The sequence below is a fragment of the Ascaphus truei genome, chromosome 2 (genome assembly GCF_040206685.1).
Source record: "Ascaphus truei isolate aAscTru1 chromosome 2, aAscTru1.hap1, whole genome shotgun sequence".
In the NCBI taxonomy this organism is placed as follows: domain Eukaryota; kingdom Metazoa; phylum Chordata; class Amphibia; order Anura; family Ascaphidae; genus Ascaphus; species Ascaphus truei.
The window spans coordinates 270,639,938-270,658,773 of NC_134484.1; the positions used below are offsets into that span (position 1 = coordinate 270,639,938).

The 18,836-nt window shown below is 42.2% G+C and overlaps 1 protein-coding gene across 3 annotated transcripts in view; it reads left to right on the plus strand.

The window, feature by feature from the left end:
* Nucleotides 1-18,836, plus strand: part of LOC142487256 (carboxymethylenebutenolidase homolog) — a 69,690-nt gene that overhangs the window by 31,367 nt on the left and 19,487 nt on the right. For 2 of the 3 annotated variants that reach the window (XM_075586212.1, XM_075586211.1), the window contains exon 2: nucleotides 8,005-8,226. In XM_075586212.1, coding sequence (XP_075442327.1) covers nucleotides 8,012-8,226 — 215 coding nt within the window. In that variant the 5' untranslated portion in view covers nucleotides 8,005-8,011. Of the gene's footprint in view, nucleotides 1-2,491; nucleotides 2,700-8,004; nucleotides 8,227-18,836 lie in introns of all 3 variants that reach the window. The other variant, XM_075586210.1, reaches the window with a different exon arrangement.

The window sequence follows — 18,836 nt, forward strand, 5'->3', positions numbered from 1 at the left end:
CATATCTTTTACTGGTGAGGTAAGCCAATTTGTTTGTCTTACGCTTTGAAAATGGCTATATAATAGGGAATCTCCCAATTTTTTTTGAGCGCCTACTAGTAATTAAAGGAGTAGTTCCCAGTACCTGCTTCAAATCCTCATCTGAAAGAAGTAGATGCCAGCGTTTAGCAAAAATCTGCTTTGTCCCACCACCTCTTGTATGTACCGATGCAACGTATTTGTTTTGGTTTGGTGGTTCTTGATCTGGGTCTTAGGTGTAAATCCCTATCGCTTTTAATGGCTCTATTTTAAGCTTTTATGAGAACTTGAGGGCTATAACCACGATTGAGAAATAGTTTTATAAGGACCTTTGACTGACTGTGAGACAAAGTCTTTTAGCATTGAGCAATTACTTCTCAACCTAAGGTAGGTATGCCGGATATCAGATTTTTAGTATTTTGGCTCTGAGCCAACGGGAGGCTATATGTGGCAGTCTTTTTCCTAAAGACCTTGGTCTGGGTGTTACCTGATGGATCTTTCTCAATGTGTAAATCCAGAAAGGTGATGGTATTCTGGCTAATCTCTACTGTAAGTCTTTAATTGAGGTTATTGTTAATAAGTATGATCCACATGTCAATGTGGTCAGTATACATAGACAGATCAGTATTGAAGATATGGATTTCCTCCTAACAGCCCAGTTACAAGTTGGAATATGTACAAAAGAGAATAAATCGCGCACCGAGGATTGTGAATAATAAAAATTATTTGTGAGCAGTGTAAAACACAACAACTAATAACGACCACTATGAAATAAATACATGACCTGAGTGCAGGAAATTAATATTTAGGGAGTTGGCTGCTAATCAAAAAAGATGGCTCAGCATGACACGGCACTAAAATAGAAAAAAAAACAAGAAAAGTGCACAACTCAGTGTAGTAAGTAAAATAAAATATATCATACAAATGGTGAAGGCGAGTATTGCACATACAAGATGATTAACATCTATAAACATGGTACCACAAGCGAACACGACATCTCACGGATGAAGATTGTTGTCAGCCACTGGAACAGCAATAGATTGATCTCCTTCTCCAGATACTTTGTGGGTGAATGATGTCCAGGTTCCAGCCCGTGGGGGGGGGAGGAGGAATCAAGGTCAGAGGAATCCAGATGATGGTATGTAGCCACTGTTGAGAAATCACGTAAAGTCGCTACATTCAGCTGCAATATCCCAGTAAATCAGTACAGCAGCGGGTGAGGGCTCAGGTGATTCGCCGGTACACAGCAGGAACCGCGAGGCAAATAGCAGCTCAACACTTGGCCTGTACAGATATCACCAGCAGTAAATCGGCACAGCAGCGGATGAGCGCACAGATGATTCACCGGTACACATAGCAGCCATCAGACGAGCGGCAGCTCAACACTTGGCCTGTAGCCTGATAAATTTGTCAATAGTAGTGCTGGTATAACACTGAGTCCCATAGAGAGAATACCATAAGCATGGATAAAACAGTACATGTTTCGTAGGAGTAAAACTACTTCATCTGGGATCCCTGATGAAGTAGTTTTACTCCTACGAAACATATTGGATGCTGTTTTTGAGCACATTAATATCTGTGTTATTTGCTTATCTCCCCTCTGTGGCTTTTGTCAGCGGTTGGTCTCCATCTGTGCAAACTATTATGGGGTTTTCCTGGATGTTTGTTGCCTTGCGCTATTCGCGGTGCTTGAGACGATGTCACTGGTGACCTCCCTCTGCTTTACAGCTGAGCCCGCTATGCGCTAAACACAGGAGGAGTACTGTTTTATCCATGCTTATGGTATTCTCTCTATGGGACTCATTAGTGTTATACCAGCACTACTATTGACAAGTTTCAGTCTACAGGCTAAGGCCTCGGCCATGTTCCCTGCTGGCGTGCTGAGGCGCAGGGAAAGCGGGTGCTTTCCCTGGCCTTGCGGTTGCTTACCGCACGCACTGTCAGCAGCCGTCAGGGGGCGGGCCGGGGGCGGGCGCGTCACTGGCCGGGGGCGGGCCAGTGACGTCAGGGAGCTGGTTCGCCCTCATTGGGCAAACCGCTCACGTGACCGGCCTGTCGCGCCGGCAAGCGGGGGAATTTAAAATTCCCCTAAGACCTGCGCTTCCGCAAGCGCGCGTAAGCGCAGGTGAGCCCCTACTAAAGCTGCTCTAATTGCGGCTGTAGGGGCTCAGTGCTGAGCGGGAGCGCGCGTCAGCATGCTTCCGCCAGCAAGCGCTAAACATGGCCAAGGCCTAAGTGTTGAGCTGCAGCTCGCCTCACGGCTGCTACCGTGTACCAGTGAATCATCTGTTCGCTCATCCGCTGCTGTGCTGATTTACTGCTAGTGATATCTGTACAGGCCAAGTGTTGAGCTGCTATTTGCCTTGCGGTTCCTGCCGTGTACCAGCGAATCACCTGAGCCCTCACCCGCTGCTGTACTGATTTACTGTTATATTACTGCTGAATGTAGTGACTTTACTTTATTTCTCAACAGTGGCTACATACATCTTCTGGATTCCCTTGACCTTGATTTTATCCCCCACTGGCTGGAACCTGGACATCATTCACCCACGAAGTATCTGGAGGAGATCAACCGATTGCTGTTCCAATGGCTGACGACAATCTTCATCCGTGGGAGTTCGTGTTCGCTTGTGGTACCATGCTGGTTATTGCATGACATGCTTATATATGTTAATCATCTTGTACGTGCGATACTCACCATTTGTATAATATATTTTATTTTACTTGCTGCACTATGAGTTGTGCACTCTTCTTGTTTTTCCTATACAAGTTGGAATACGTACGGGCACATGAATTGCCATAGCAATACTCTAGGTCTGGTGGTGGTAATGCCCATCAAAAATAAAGTAGTTGTGTGCGAGTATAAACTGTAAAAGGTCCAAAATGAACTGAGTATGTAGTCTGACTCTGCAGTCATGCATGGATAGGAAGTGAGAGCATTTAGACCATAATTATGTCTAATGCTTGTATATAAAGACTAGTGTCGTACCGGGTCATTATTTATTTATTTTAAACAGGTACCCGGGCAAAATCAATCATTCTACCCAGCCGGGTACCCAATTCCCAGATGGCACTTACCTGCAGGGTAAGGAAGACTGTGGCAACATCTGGGAGCAGCAGCAGAGGTCCTGGTGGCGGCGGCAGCAATAGAAGTCCTCCCCGGCTGTCCAATAGGAACAGTCACATGGTTCCCCGACTCACATTGGTATCAACTGGGTGCTGTTTTCCTGCTGCTCCCATCGGCTGAACACGGACTTCTGTTGCTGCCACCGGCATAGGACCTCTGCTGCTGCTCCCAGATGTCGCTGTGGTCTTCCTCACCTTCCATCGCCGGCTGCAGGTAAGTGATGAAGTATTTTCAGCTACTCTGACATTACCTGGTGCCAGGTACTACCCGGTGCTGGGTACTACCCGGCACCCGTTCCACTTCCCTGTCGGGTCCGGGTAGCTAGAAAAGCACTGGGTAATTTTTGGGTACTCGGTACATCACTAATAAAGACTCACCGTAGAGACTAGCCAGAAAAGTGTCTGGGGTAACTATAATGCCATTGAGCCTCACTAGAGTGCCCTTCGTGTCCTAGATATATGATGGCTGACTAGTGACAAAACAAACATAGCACATTATCAAGATATATACTAGCATGCTCAGTGAGTCTATTATTCCCAGAAACTATAGGTCTCCCAGGGGGTGTTGTTTTTTATGGATCTTTGGGAGACTATAAAAAGTTGCTACAATGGTGGTCTTGAAGGATATTAAGTCAAATTCTTGTTTGTTTATCAGACCATTGTCCAGACCCTGTAGTAATATGGTAGTTGGCTATTTTTGTAACTAGAAGTGGGACTGCTCCCCAAAACCTCATAGCATTGTTTTTCTCCCAAAAGTCTTTTATTTTCAGCCACATAGTCCTCCGTGTCTTGAATAACAATATTGCCACCTTTTTATCCGAATAGCTTTATCATGACATCAGGATTAGCCATTAATTCCTTTAAACCTGCCCTCTCCTTGGTGTTAAGATTATCTGAGTATTTCGATCAAGGTGGCTGTACTTCCAGATCTTTAGTGACACAGGACAAAAATAGCTCAATGGCAGGGCTGGTAGGCATAGGAGGAGTAAAATTACTCTTATTTTTGAGATCAGAGAAGGGACCCTTATTCTGCACTTATGTTGTCTCATTCTGTTCAAGAAGGGAAATCTGATCATTTAGATATCTTCTGTCTGCCGCACTCATATCATAAATATTATCTCTTGATCGTTTTGATTGGAACTTGTTTAATAATAAACATCTCTCAAATAGATTTAAGGTCTTCGATCCGCTCAAACAGGTTGAAATCGGTGTGGGTGCAAATGACAGACCCTTTCTTAGCAAAGAGCTGATCTTGGCTAAAGTTGGCTTTTGAGAGGTTGAATATTTGGAGTAGGTCTGATCGTTCACTACCATTTGTTGTCATTGTCTGTACACCTGCGTCTTTCTTCTGAATTGCCTTTTTCCCTTATTCGCTTGGATTTATTTCTAAAAAAATCCATGTTGATTTGAGGGGGTTGTCTATGGCTCTTATTAGATAGCAATACCCAGCAGGGCGTTCTATCACTTGCGTCATTTTCTGATGCATCTGACTCTGAAGTAGAGTACTGTTATTAGAGTAGCTTCAATTGTTCACTTTTCTATTATATCTGGGTGGATGGTGATTATACCATCCCCTGCTCATAATCTTTGTGATCGCTAATAAATTTGCAATGTTTGCGGTCTTTCAATTCCACTTAAAATGTTGTCATGTTTTTCTCCAGCTTTTGTTCGCATTCATCAAATTCTGGCAATTTGTTGAATTTAGATATGTTAAAGATTCACATGTAGTTCATTAATCATTAATTCTAGTCTGTTTTTCTCATAAATCGACTAGAAGTACTATTAGTTGTTTAGAACAGTTCGAAAGCATTGACTCCCAGCATTTGCGTCTGGTGCAGTTAAATGGTAGGATGGGGGCAGTTAAGTTCTTAATCCTCAAGGGACCATATTTTGTTGGATGTAATTTTATAAACTGGTCACCTCCCACCAAATTTGTGTTTGGGAACAAAGTAGTCTGGAGAGGTCTCTAAAATCTGTTAAATTACGATTGGTGTTTGAGATGGGCATATTATCTGTAGAGAATGTAGCCCTCTTTCCTGCTGATATAGAGAGACTACTAATGCTGTGTATATACCTGCTGGCTCAGCGAGATCTGGGCCTCCGCTAACTGGGAGCCTGGGGTAACAATATGTACTTGGCAGCGCCTCCACTTGCCCAGGATCCCCAATAAGTAAGATTTCCCTGGACAAGAATAATGATAATAATCCACAACGTTGTAACCTTTTACTATTAATTGAATGCAGAGCATGAACATACACATATCACCCGTATAACCACAGTGCATACATATATATAGCAATGCAATAATTAGATATCAGTGGCCTTGCCACACTCCACCTAATGTTCTTTACCCACCACCGTGTGCGCCCACACCATGTCCAATGTACTGGACCAGTCCCTTGGTCACTTAACCCTTAGTGTCCCCAAAAAACCCTCACGAGGCGGGATCAGCGCCTCCAGGTACCAGTGTTGGTGCACTTATAGGAATGGAGGGAGGAAAACGAAGCACTGAATCCAGCTGTGAAACAGCAATAAAACCAGCAGAAGTACGTACCCAAATAGAGCTATTTAATGGATGGAAAAAGGTTACAACACACCAACGCGTTTCGGACCTCTACAGTCCTTTTATCAGCTTGATAAATTCAACCCACATTCAACCCAAGGACTTTGGATACATTTGAACTTGCTGCTTATGGTGGATGAAGATTCCCAAGTGAGTTCATTCCTTATTGTCCATGCTTATTATGTCTGCTTAATAGGATGTTTCATCTACCGGTCACCTGCAGGTGTTATTGAAATAATCCTTACTGCTCACCTGTGGGATTTTATTTCAACCGGGCTGCATCCTCTAAAGACATTTCATTTCATGAACTGAGGGTTGTCTTCCATTTATTACTACATTTTCTCTAGAACAGAGACTGTCTTGAGAGCACCACACACTATTTTTTCTCAATTGGTGCACTTATATACTACCTTCCGACCGCTCCAGCAGCCGGTAACAGTACTTCGCAAAGGATCCGCCGATCCAGCGTAGTCTCTCACGAGTAGTTGCTTGACTCCAGCAGCTTGATCCCAAACCACTGGCAGCATAGCAGCGTAGGAAGAATACTGTGTTCCTGTCTGCTACTACAGTAAAGGGTATGCTGTCCCTATCTATGGCTGTTCCCTGCAGTACCACAAGCTGGTGGTGACTCAGGGTCTGCACTAGGGCCTAAGGGGAATCACTGGCCTATGCAGTGGGTCACTGACCCCCTGCAACACACACCTCCTCTCCCCTTGCTCCTCCAGGACCCTCTACTAGCGTGGTCTCTCCCCCATGCTTCCCTTTCCTGCCTGCCAGCAATCCCTTCACTCCTATTTGTTCCCTGGTGTCATGTGGCTCTGCTGAGGCTCATGGGAATTGTAGTCCCACCTCAGAGCCTCCTCTCTATTGGCCAGCCGTTTGCGCGCTTACACTGCGCATGAGCGACCTACCAGGGGCGCCCCGCCGCACATCTGCCCTTCGCATTCGCAACGATCAAACATGGCGGCGCCCTATGCTTTCCGGGCCACCGCAGAGCATCCGAAGCACCGGTGCGCTCCCTGCTCTGCCCCCACCTTCCTGAATTGCCAGCGGGTCTGCCGCTCGTCACTACAGCACCGCAACGGAGGTACATCGGGGGGGGGGGGGCTTTGGGGGGACCAGGGGACACCACTACAAGAATTTTAAAAAAATTGCCTCATTATGCCAAGTTGATCTATCACAATTTTATTACTTAAGAATCCTGCCATGCCACATATTTTTGTGGGGATTTTTTTTAGCTCTTTATTTGATTTTGTGTTCTATGTTTTCCTTTATATAATTGTATGCTAAGCTTTATTTAAGTGGTGTGCACAAGTGAATTTCTTTGAGGCACATCTTCAGCTATTCAACCTTTTCACACATTTATTTAAGGACTACCACAAAACATATTTGAACTAATAGCATCAACTGCCTTAGCCTGTGCCTTAGCACAGCAATGTATTCCGTTTATTTTTCTTTAGTTGCTAAACTTTGTCGGAGAGGCATATTGGTCATAACTCTACAGATAGTTAAGATGGAAAATGTCCATCCAACTGGTTCTGAGTGAATAGTGCCCTAAATTAAATGTGCAGTTGGTGTGTATGTACTGTATGTATGTGAGGTAAACATTATACTTTTTAATGTCTCAAACTAGAGGTCTCTCAAAAAAGGTACAAAGCGTTGAGACTCCATGGGTTCCCTTCGATAAAAATTATAATAATGCTGTCTTAAGGAAACAAAACTTTAGATATGAAGTGTCGTCATTTCCCATTTCCCACCTGTGGCGGATTTCCCATTAGGCCAGGGGATAAGGCGGCAAAATTTTGGGGCGGCAAAATTGTCCACCCCCATATACATTTGCCGGGCTCTCTGGCCTGATATGAAGGCACTTACATGTGGTGGCAGCCTCCTTGCTGCAGCCCGCCTTCTCCATTCGAATCCCTGTATCAAATGATGCCGCGGACGTCACCAACGGGACGTTACACTGTCTCGTGATGTCAAATGACGTTGCGTTTGTGACGTCTATGGTGTCATTTGATGCTGTGATTCGCATGGAGGAGGAGGGCGGCAGCAAGGAGGCGGCAACTACATGTAAGTGAGGATGTTTTTGTGTCCTGTTACAAGCATGCATAATCTTGTAAAGTGGTTATTGTAATCGTCATGGTTTTCTAGGTCACCAAAATTGTACAAATTGCAGTAGTCCGTACAAATGCAGAGAATAGGCCGTCTGTGTTCCTATCTTGTTAAAAGCAACGCAACTGTTTCAGTCACGTCTTGAAATAGAACATTGCTTTACTTTTTCTTTTTTTCCCCCACAGCTTTCCAATGGCGAATGAAGAGCGACCTTGTCCTTGTGACCTTGGAGATCAGTTTGATTACAATGGGCGTGGACAGGAGGTACAAATTGAGCACATAAAGGCATATGTTTCCAAACCTCAGTCCAGCACAGACAAAGCCGTGATTGTGGTGCAGGATATCTACGGATGGGAGCTCCCTAACACTAGATTCATTGCTGATCTACTCACAGATCATGGATACATGTAAGTTATATACTGGTCAACCCTCCTATCACTGCTCAATGGTACATGGCTGAATTGATATACATTCTGCTACTACCTCCCTAATAAAAGTATACAGGCCTGGCACATTTCCCTTGCAAATCCCCCTGATTAGTATATTCCTGAAGTAGAGGTGTGGTAAGTAATGTACATTAATCAGTATATTTATATACTTGCATAATTACTTTTTTACATCACTGTAAAAGTCTTGAGTAGTTTTCTCTTTTGGCGTAATATTAATGTAAAACATTTTATCTGGGGTCCCTAAAAATGACAATCCTTCTACGTACTGTATTAAAATGAGAGGAAAATAATAAAAAGGAGGTATAGGAGAAAAAAAAAAGAATCACCATTGTAAAACATAGAACTTGCGGCAGATAAGAGCCACTTATTCTGCCCATTGTCCTATCTCTTGTAAAACCTCAGACCTTATTTGATCTTTGAAAAGTCAAATTAAGGATACTTTTATCTCGCATGTTTTAATTCCTTTCCTGTATTTGCCTCTGCCACATCTGTACAGAGGCTTTTCCACAAATCCACCACACTTTCCATACCTTCTCAAAATTACCGAGCCGGCCACCCTCCTGCTTCAGGGCATGACCTCTTGAGACCTGCTGATGTCAGCCCTTTTGGACTGGTATAACTGGAGCCCTATAATCACCACACTATTTCCTCTCGGCATAAGTTCTCTGATCACCGCTTTTTTAATTTAATGGGGACTAATATTTAAAAAAATGTACTTGCATCTAAAAATTGGAAAACAATTGTCTAAAATTGTACAGAAGGTGTCACGTGTCATTTTCAGATATACTTCTAAGTGCCTCTTCTATGGTAAAAGGCTGGGGTGCGCAAACTTTTTGCCCTGTGCCCCCCTGCCTGCTCTCTCCCACTGCTTGCTCCCCCCCCTTACAGTGTTTGAAGCGTCAAATTGTGTCGCTGGTCATGTGACATCACGTCACATGACCCTGCAGTGTCATTTGACGCCACATCGCCTAAACCGAATGAGTCAAGGTAAGGGAAGTTATAGAGGACTCATGCGGTGCCCCAGCATTTAATTTAAATGCTTTGGTGGAAGAGAGTGGGGCCTCTGGGGGCGTGGGGGGATTTTGCGCACTCCTAGTAAAAAACACAGTACAAAAAGAAGATACAATACAAACAACAAATTAATAGGATTATGGTTAAACATATTATTGAACATAGATATGTAGTAGATGATGCTGAAAAAAGACGTGTTCAACCTATATTAAATTTAGACAACCGGTACTTTTATATGTTTGTATTTACAGTATATTGCTCCAGAGGCAGGCATATAAAAAAAACTAATTGAAACATTATCCAATGATGTCTCATAAAGGGAAACAGGAATTGCTTCCTGACTCCAATAATGGCAATCAGATTTCTTCCTGGATCAATATCCTTCCCATGTTTATTTATTGGGTATATTCCTGTATACCTTTCCTTTCTATAAAGAGGTCCAAATTTTTTTTTTTAAGATGTTTGTTGTATCTGCCATCACAGTTTCCATGGGTAATGAATTCCACATTTTTAACTGCCCTTACTGTAAAGAACCCTTTCCTTTGTTGCTGGTGAAAATCTCCTTTCCTCCAACCTTAAGGGATGACCCAGTGTCATTTGTACTGTACCTTGGGATGAAAAGTTCTTCTGACTGCTCCTTGTATTGCCCCTGAATATATTTGTGTAACTATCCTTGTCTGGCTCTAAAGGAATTTACATTGTGTTGACGATATAGTTATGATCTGTCTCTCATACCTTATCAAGGGGCTGAGTCGGTACAGGCTGGGCGTAGATCTGTAGATGGAACAATGATGAGCGCCAAGAACTTTTATAGTACAAACAAGAGCTTTATTGACACACATTGACATCACATAAAAACATTTCTTCCTTTACACACAAACTGGTGACATTATAGGGTGTGTACAGCAATGTTTCTTCCCTATATAACTCTCACTCTTACTCTAGGGAGGATTATTCCTCCTTGTTTTAACTAGATTGGCCATCTCCTGTATAGTCTTCGTTTATACTCCATTTCACCTGGGCCTCTTCCGTGATTATCCCTGCTCTCTTTGTCATTGGATTCCATTTCTTGGTGCTGTATACTGTATACCTCTTCTAGCCACACTAGGTCTGAGTTTGCTGTGGACCTCCCGGTTTGGCTGATCCGACTATATGCCCCAGGGCTTCTATGTGGAGAACTCCATTGGGACATATACTTCCTCTTGGTGAATTTTGAGAGCTATCTAAATCCATTGCTACGGACGCTAACTCAATAGGGCATTTTACCTAACTACAAAACAACAAATAGGGACAGAACAATATTAATGTACTTATCTATACACTCAAACCTATTTACACTACTTCACTGTGATGCCCTCTAACTGCTACTCTGAAGGTTCCAGAGCAGTGTTTCTCAACCTGTAGGGGCTCGCTGCACACTTGGAAAATCATTGTTTTGCTTTGTGGCACACTAAAATTTAAATTGGTTTGTATGGATTTCAGAATTATCCACCATTGTCCATTACTCCATTATCCTACCCCATACTGAATAATCCCCCATCTTCTCCCCCGACCCCCCACAATGAAACTGAACCTTCAAGGTTTCGTAATGTCCCAGTGACTCCAACAGGTCTTGTTAAAGAAGGAGGAACTGAAAGCTGAGATGTTGTAACACACACTGATCTGTGAGTGACTAAAATCATCCTGATTCATAAATCCCATACCAATAAAGTTTGTACAAATAGTTTTCAACACAGGTAGAAAGTACCACTGCTTTTTATTAAACTCTATTCTCCCGCACGCACACTTGCAGCACTTCCAGGACTTGGTAAGTCCCTGACAATCCTCAAAGACGCTGTCGGAGCTCCTCGCGGGTGTAGATGAGGCAGACAGCAGGGTAGTCCTGCAGGAAGATTGGGGCTGGCGTACTCCTCTACTCATCTCTAGTACTCGTGGCAGAAGAGGGTGAGAGGCTTCTGGTCCCACGTCGTGATGCGCATCTGGTACCAAATTCTGGCGCAGCGACGCGAACAAGCAGGGGAGGGCGTTGGGGGAAAATTTGGGAAAACTTCACAGCACTGGTTGAAAAACACTATTCTAGAGGAATCCTCAATCTGGCTATTTATACACGAATGGTGACTGTAAGAGATGTGTGCAGAGGTATGCAAATGGAGACTGTTTAGGGTGACATTAACATGTTGTTTTTTTTTTTTTATTACTTAAATTTTTTATTGATCATTTTATATACAAAAAATAGGGTACACAAAAAAGAAAAACAAAAGAAAGGGGGAATACAATAATAAAAAAAAACTGGTTGTGGAATAATGGGGGGGAGGGGAGGGACAGCATTTGTAACAATATAATACCGTAAACAACAGTTTAAGTACCACATGTACAGTATCACTCTGTTCCAAGCATTTTAGTCTATATATGGGGATATACCTGCATGACGGAACCAAGGAACCCAAATCTCTGAGAATTGTGAGGTAGAGCAGTTAAGATAGGCTGAGAGTTTTTCCATATAAACTATATGCCAAATGTTGTTATTTATTTGGTTTAGGGATGGGGGGGCAGGTTGTTTCCAATTTTTGGCAATTGTACACCTTGTGGCGTTTAAAATTTGGGATATTACTTTAGCTTCTTTTTTTGTGTGATTGGGCATTGGTTTTCCTAGCACTATATATAATAGGTCATGTGGGACAGTGATCCCTAAAATCTTGTTTATTAGGGCGAACACTTCCGTCCATGTTGTTTGGATTTTGGGACATGATCAGAATGTGTGCAGTATATTCCCCACTTCACCACAACCACACCAACACAGAGGGGAAACACCTGGGAGAAAAGAGTGTAACCTTGCAGGAGTCATGTACAGTACCATCTGAAAATTAACTTGTAAATATTCTCCTTAATAACAACACACGAAGAGTTTTTGGAAGTGGCTTCCCAAATATCTTTCCAAATATCGAGGTCTATACTGACGTTAAAATCCTTTTCCCAGGATACCATATAGTTATCAGAAGTTCGGTTGCTTTTTATAGGGGATAGACTCTAGAATATATCAGAGATAATGCCCTTTGTGAGGAGCTGGCGCAGACACCAGTCCTCATATAAAGTTAAAACATGGGATTGTTTTGGTTTGTAGACTCATTGGATGTAGTGTCTAACCTGAAGAAATCTGAAGAATTCAGAAGTGGGGATATCCTGGTTTGTTTGTAGCGAGGCGAATAGAGGGACTTTCCCTTGAATGAAAATATCATTAACCCTTGTAAATCCTTTTTGAAACCAGCTATTGGATTGCGGGTTACCTGTGTAAAAGGGAAGGGAGGGGTCAGAGAATAGGGGTTGCATAAGGGATGGGATACCGGTTAGTTGGAACCTGGATTTAAGGGAATACCAGAGATTACAGGCAAAAGATATCCCTGGGTTCTTGTAAATCTCAGCTGGTCTAGACTTTTTATTGAGCCAGAGAAGATTCTTTATTTTACATGGGGAACAAATCAAATCCTCTATTTCGACCCATCTTTTATCGGTTGGGTTTGAATGCCAGATAATAAGTTGTCCTAGTAGTGCAGCTCTATAGTAATTTTGTAAGTTCGGGAGAGCTAACCCTCCTTCTGATTTGGACTTATAAAGAATATACTTACGAACTCTGGGTCGTCTATTTTGCCAAACAAACTGCAAAATCTTCTTTTGGATATTATTTAGGTCTTTCTGGTTGATTTTAACCGGAGAGAGTTTGAAAGAGATAGTCACGGTAAAATATTCATTTTAATGGTGGCTATCCTCCCAAACCAGGATATTATATACGGATTCCAAGAGGCCAAATCCTTAGCAATTTGGTCGAAAAAGGGTTTAAAATTTGTACTGTGTAAAGTTGAATAATCTTTTATTAATTGAACCCCTAGATATTTAATGGGGTTCGGATTCCATTTAAAATCGAAATTTAGCTGTAGCAATTTTACCATATCTTTGGGGAGATTTAGACTGAGGGCCATAGATTTGGAATGATTAATTTTATAACCTGAACGGGAACCAAATTCCGATAGAACGTGAAAAAGGTTAGGGAGGTGAGATGTTTTGAGAGCGTCAATAGTATATCATCAGCAAAAAGAGCTATGTTGAATTCTTCCTTACTGTAACAGGGGACGTATCCCTGTTCACAAATGTGCCTCTAGTCCAGCAGTGTGGTGGTTAACTGCTGGTAGGCAATTAACTAACACCACCTGGCTGAATATAGGTGTTAGAAAAAGCCTGCCTCAGAGACAGGACGTGAGATTCCTTAGTCCACAATTGAGCTGAACCAAGGAAGGACAGATGTCTTGAGCAGCAAGCTGACAACAAGACAAAGGGAACAAGATTCTAAACCTGGAGCCTGAGATTGCCTTAGCACACAAGGGTGCGGATCCAAGAGAGAAGAGAAGCTTCCCCTACAGTAGCCCAGCTAACAGTTAAGACTTTTCGTATAAGACTATTATCTATGTATATTGATAAATGTCTCTATGATTTGGGCTGGTGAATCGCTGGGCTAACCACGCAGTTCAAGAGAACTGGATCACAAGTGTGTATATATACTCCAGAGTGGAGCGGATTTTGTTTGCTGATTTACATGTTTGCTGTGGTTAAAGCAACAGGCGCAATAAAGCCTTATTTTAATTTCACCTTAAAACAGTCTCCATTGCGTACCTCTGAACACGTCTCCTACACTGACCAACAGAAATACCCGCAATATTGGGATTCATCCTTATCCGGCATGCTAATGGTTCTATGGCCAAGGCAAACAACAAAGGTGACAGCGGACATCCTTGTCTAGTTCCATTTAATATTGAAAAGGGATCAGACAAAGAGTTGTTCGTTCTCACAATGGCCGTTGCCGTGGAGTATAGTGTGTTTATGCTGTTTAAAATGTTGGATGTGAATCCCATCTGCGAGAGCGTAACTGACATAAACTGCCAGTCTAATCGATCAAACGCTTTTTCTGCGTACAGAGAGAGTATAGAGATGGGCACTTTGTGTGTTTTGCCACAGGTATTAGATTCACCGTCCTCCTTGTGTTATCGAGGGCTTGTCTGCCCAGGACAAACCCCACCTGGTCCGGATGAACCAATTTAGGGAGAATACTGTTTAATCTGTTGGCTAAGATTTTTGCATATAGTTTTAGATCTGTATTTAACAGTGAAATAGGTCTGTAGCTAGAGCACAACAGAGGCTCTTTCCCCTCTTTTGGGATTACCACTATGGTAGCGCGAAGCATATCTCTAGGAGGGGGAAGGCCAAGTAGTAGCATCTCATTAAATTTTTTGGTGAGAAATGGGAGGAGCGTTGTGGAATATTTCTTATAATAAAGATTAGAAAATCCATCCAGACCAGGGGCCTTCCCAGATTTCAGGGATTTTATTGCTTCCGTAATTTCCAGGCGCGCTATAGTTTTTTCAAGGTTTATGATATCATTCGGATCTAGTGTGGGGAGCCGGCTTTCTGCTAGATGATTTTGAATCTTTATTGCTCCTTTATTTTTAGCCGAGTCTCCCACTGGGCCTGGCAGATTGTAGAGGGATGTATAGTAGTCTTTAAATGCTTCACTTATAATTTTGGGGTTGTGGGATACCAAGCCATTTTTAGTGTAGATATTATGAATTTTAGCTTTAGCTTGTTTTTGCTTTAATTTGCGTTCCAACATTATATCTGCCTATATGTTTTTACTGAGCCTGTCCCTTTTAAACAGCACAGCAAACAAAAATACAAAACAACAAACCTATCCCTTTGTAAGGGCTAACTTACTGCCCCCAGTCCCTCTCTTACACTGTCTCAAACTACAGGCCAATCTCACTTCTCCCAATTCTATCCAAAGTCATGGAAAAATGTGTCCACTCCCAATTAAGCGATTTCTATACCAAGACAAATTTCAATAGCCAATTCCAATCTGGGTTTCGTCCCAAACACTCCACCGTAACTACCCTGCTAAAAGTTTGCAATGAAATTCAGTGTGGAATGGAACGGGGACAACTCACTGGTGCAGTATTCCTAGATTTTGCAAAGGCTTTTGACACAGTTGATCATGCTATCCTAATATGTAGAACAAAAGGTGTACAAACAGCGCTTATACAATCAACAAATGATGAAACCTTAGATAAATTGTCCGAATGGTAGTCCTGGAGCTGCCTGTTGAGATTGTTCTGGTATCTTGCACCCAGACTTGAATTTGTGGACAAAAGCAACCTCCTCTGGCGCTGAGGTGGGGACTTGAATTTTCTTCGTATAGACTGTGACCTCAGGAAAAACAAAAGACAAAACATGCAGGAAGCCTGCAATAGTGTATTACCCAAGGGATACAAAACATATATAAGGAGCAATTTATTAATTGAATTATCTATAAAATATACATGAAAATATACATAAAAATTATATAAAATATATGAACCAGTGCTTGGCACTGACTGGTGATGTGAACAAGCTGCTTGCACACTATCACAGTGGGAGGCTTGAAATTTGTGTCCAAGACTTCTGATCTTTGCTCCGCCTGGTAAAAATTGAAAACCTACTCACCAGATGTGAATAGGTCAAATGCACTGGTTAATGGTCTTTAAGGCCGGGATGCACCGTCCGCCTGGCGGTGTTTGCGTCTCCTGCTGCCGGGATCCTATCTTGTGCTCCGTCGTGAATCACTTCATGGAATGCACCCGATCCGCTCGCGCAATGACGTCACCAATTCTCGTCCACTGCTACGGTGTCCCAACAGTACCAAAAACCATCCAACGCGTTTCGAAAGCTCGTCTACGAAGAAAGACACCAATAGAGCTTTCGAAACGCGTTGGATGGTTTTTGGTACTGTTGGGACACCGTAGCAGTGGACGAGAATTGGTGACGTCATTGCGCGAGCGGATCGGGTGCATTCCATGAAGTGATTCACGACGGAGCACAAGATAGGATCCCGGCAGCAGGAGACGCAAACACCGCCAGGCGGACGGTGCATCCCGGCCTTAAAGACCATTAACCAGTGCATTTGACCTATTCACATCTGGTGAGTAGGTTTTCAATTTTTACCAGGCGGAGCAAAGATCAGAAGTCTTGGACACAAATTTCAAGCCTCCCACTGTGATAGTGTGCAAGCAGCTTGTTCACATCACCAGTCAGTGCCAAGCACTGGTTCATATATTTTATATAATTTTTATGTATATTTTCATGTATATTTTATAGATAATTCAATTAATAAATTGCTCCTTATATATGTTTTGTATCCCTTGGGTAATACACTATTGCAGGCTTCCTGCATGTTTTGTCTTTTGTTTTTCCTGAGGTCACAGTCTATACGAAGAAAATTCAAGTCCCCACCTCAGCGCCAGAGGAGGTTGCTTTTGATCATGCTATCCTGCTCAACAAACTCCAGAGCTCTGGAATAGGGAAGCTTGCTTTAAACTGGTTTGAGTCCTACCTATCAGGAAGATCCCAACATGTGTCCATCTCAGACTCTAACTCCAACCCCCTGGATATCACCTGTGGTGTCCCGCAAGGCTCTGTTCTGGGGCCCCTACTCTTCTCAGTGTTCATTAATGATCTTCCCACAGCTTGTAAGGAAGCCTCAATACACATGTATGCAGACGACACAATCCTACAAAAGAAAAATTCGTGCGCCTGGTAATCAATTCGTGAAACCACTCACCGTACAAGGGATTGACAAATAAATCCAGGTGTGATTGAAAAATAAAATAAATTGGAACGAAATACACCTTAATGATGTGAATAAAATTGAATCCTATAAATATATATTCTTTAAACCATTGATAGGTTGTGTGACATGAACCATTAGGAGTGAGAGGGGTTGATTGTGGCTATAAAACAAAAAATGGCAAACTGAACCAAATTGACCCAAACAGATAAGCAGCTTCCAATGCAAGGTACCCAAACCTTGCTAAATAAGGACAATAAACAAACAAACAGGGAAGCGCTATATGAGTTAGGATCAGGCCCAGCAGCCACTTTATGTTGAAAACCACATATGAAATAAGCATATAATTGCATGAATAAATACACAAAAATATATAAAATATATAAAATAAATAGCACAAGTCTCTGCCAGAGAGAAATTGTCCAGGTGGTGTAAATACAAGTTAATGCCCCTGTCTGATATGACAGACTCGGGCAAGAGTGGCCTTTGAGAGGTTAAAATCCAGAGTGGTAGCTTAGATGGAAAGCGCTACCAACTGTGCAGGTATTGAAGTGTGTAGAAATGGGAAGGTGCCGTAGGCATCAAATGTGGAAAGCGCTCACCCAGACTTCATACACTTCGCGCTGGTGGCTCCTTTTGTTTCCTCCTTCACAGCACTCGCTGCAGAAACACCGCTCCACAGCTCTCCTGGGCTCGCACACCAGTGATGGAACTGCTCACAGGGCGCCGGGTTTCCGGGTATGACGTCACAGCCGGACGTGACGCACCAACCCTTCCCGGCCGTTGCCTGGAACTACCGGAGCGCACAGGGGCTGAGAGCCGAATCTCACACACCCCACACAGCTTCAAAATTTCACAGCCTCCGCAGTACACTCTCCAAGGGACTCCACGTTAAACCACCAGGACTGGGGCAATGAGACAGGGATGCACAAGAGCTGCAACCCCTCGAGGCTCCTCCTCCTACGTGTTTCAGCACGTGACGTGCTTTCATCAGGGATACCATGGGGGTGTTTGAGTGGACTATAAATACCCCTCTGGACAGGGGTCATCAATTAGCCTAATTGGCTTCCAATGACAATATCACGCCCTGGGTACATCAGTGCACACCAACACAACCCCCATGTAATGGTTCATGTCACAGAAAAACAAAATATATAAAGAAAAATTACATAGAAATAAAACAACATAACATTTAAATGAATTGATACATTATTAATAAAAATTACAAAGTCCCAATGTTTATATTTTAAAAGTTTGTTTATATAAAAAAAAAAAAAAAATTAAACACTAAACAACACACAAAGAGTATATATAAATCTTGAATTTATTTACTCAATTTAACATTTCATCATTGAGTTTTGTGATATTCCTCAAATTGGCCATAAATATATAAATCAATAAATGGCATATAATAAAAATGTGCTAAAAATATTATACAACACACCAAGAGTATACTTAAATGATGAATTATTTTACTTAATTGGATACCTCATCGATGAGTCTTATGATGTTCAACAGAATAGCCTTAAATACATAAATAAATTGCATCCCATAAAAGAAGAGCATGGATCAACAGGGTAAAAAAAAAAAAACATTACACTACAGTAAAATTTGGAGAACCTTATTGGAAGAGGATTATTGGATAAAAGAATAAATAGTTCGTTAAAATATGTATTAAAAATATATGATAAAAATATATTGAAAATATATATTAAAAATATAAAAACCCCACAACTTCATTGAAAGGCAAGGAGATCCAAGTCCTCATTTAAACCTTTGGGGCTAAGTGTCTGTAGTTTAAAAATTCAATACGTCTCTTGTTTTCTCAATTTTAAAAGTCTATCCCCTCTCATATTCGTTTTCCCAATGTGTTCTATACCCGTGACTGTTAGACCATCTGTACACATATTGTGTT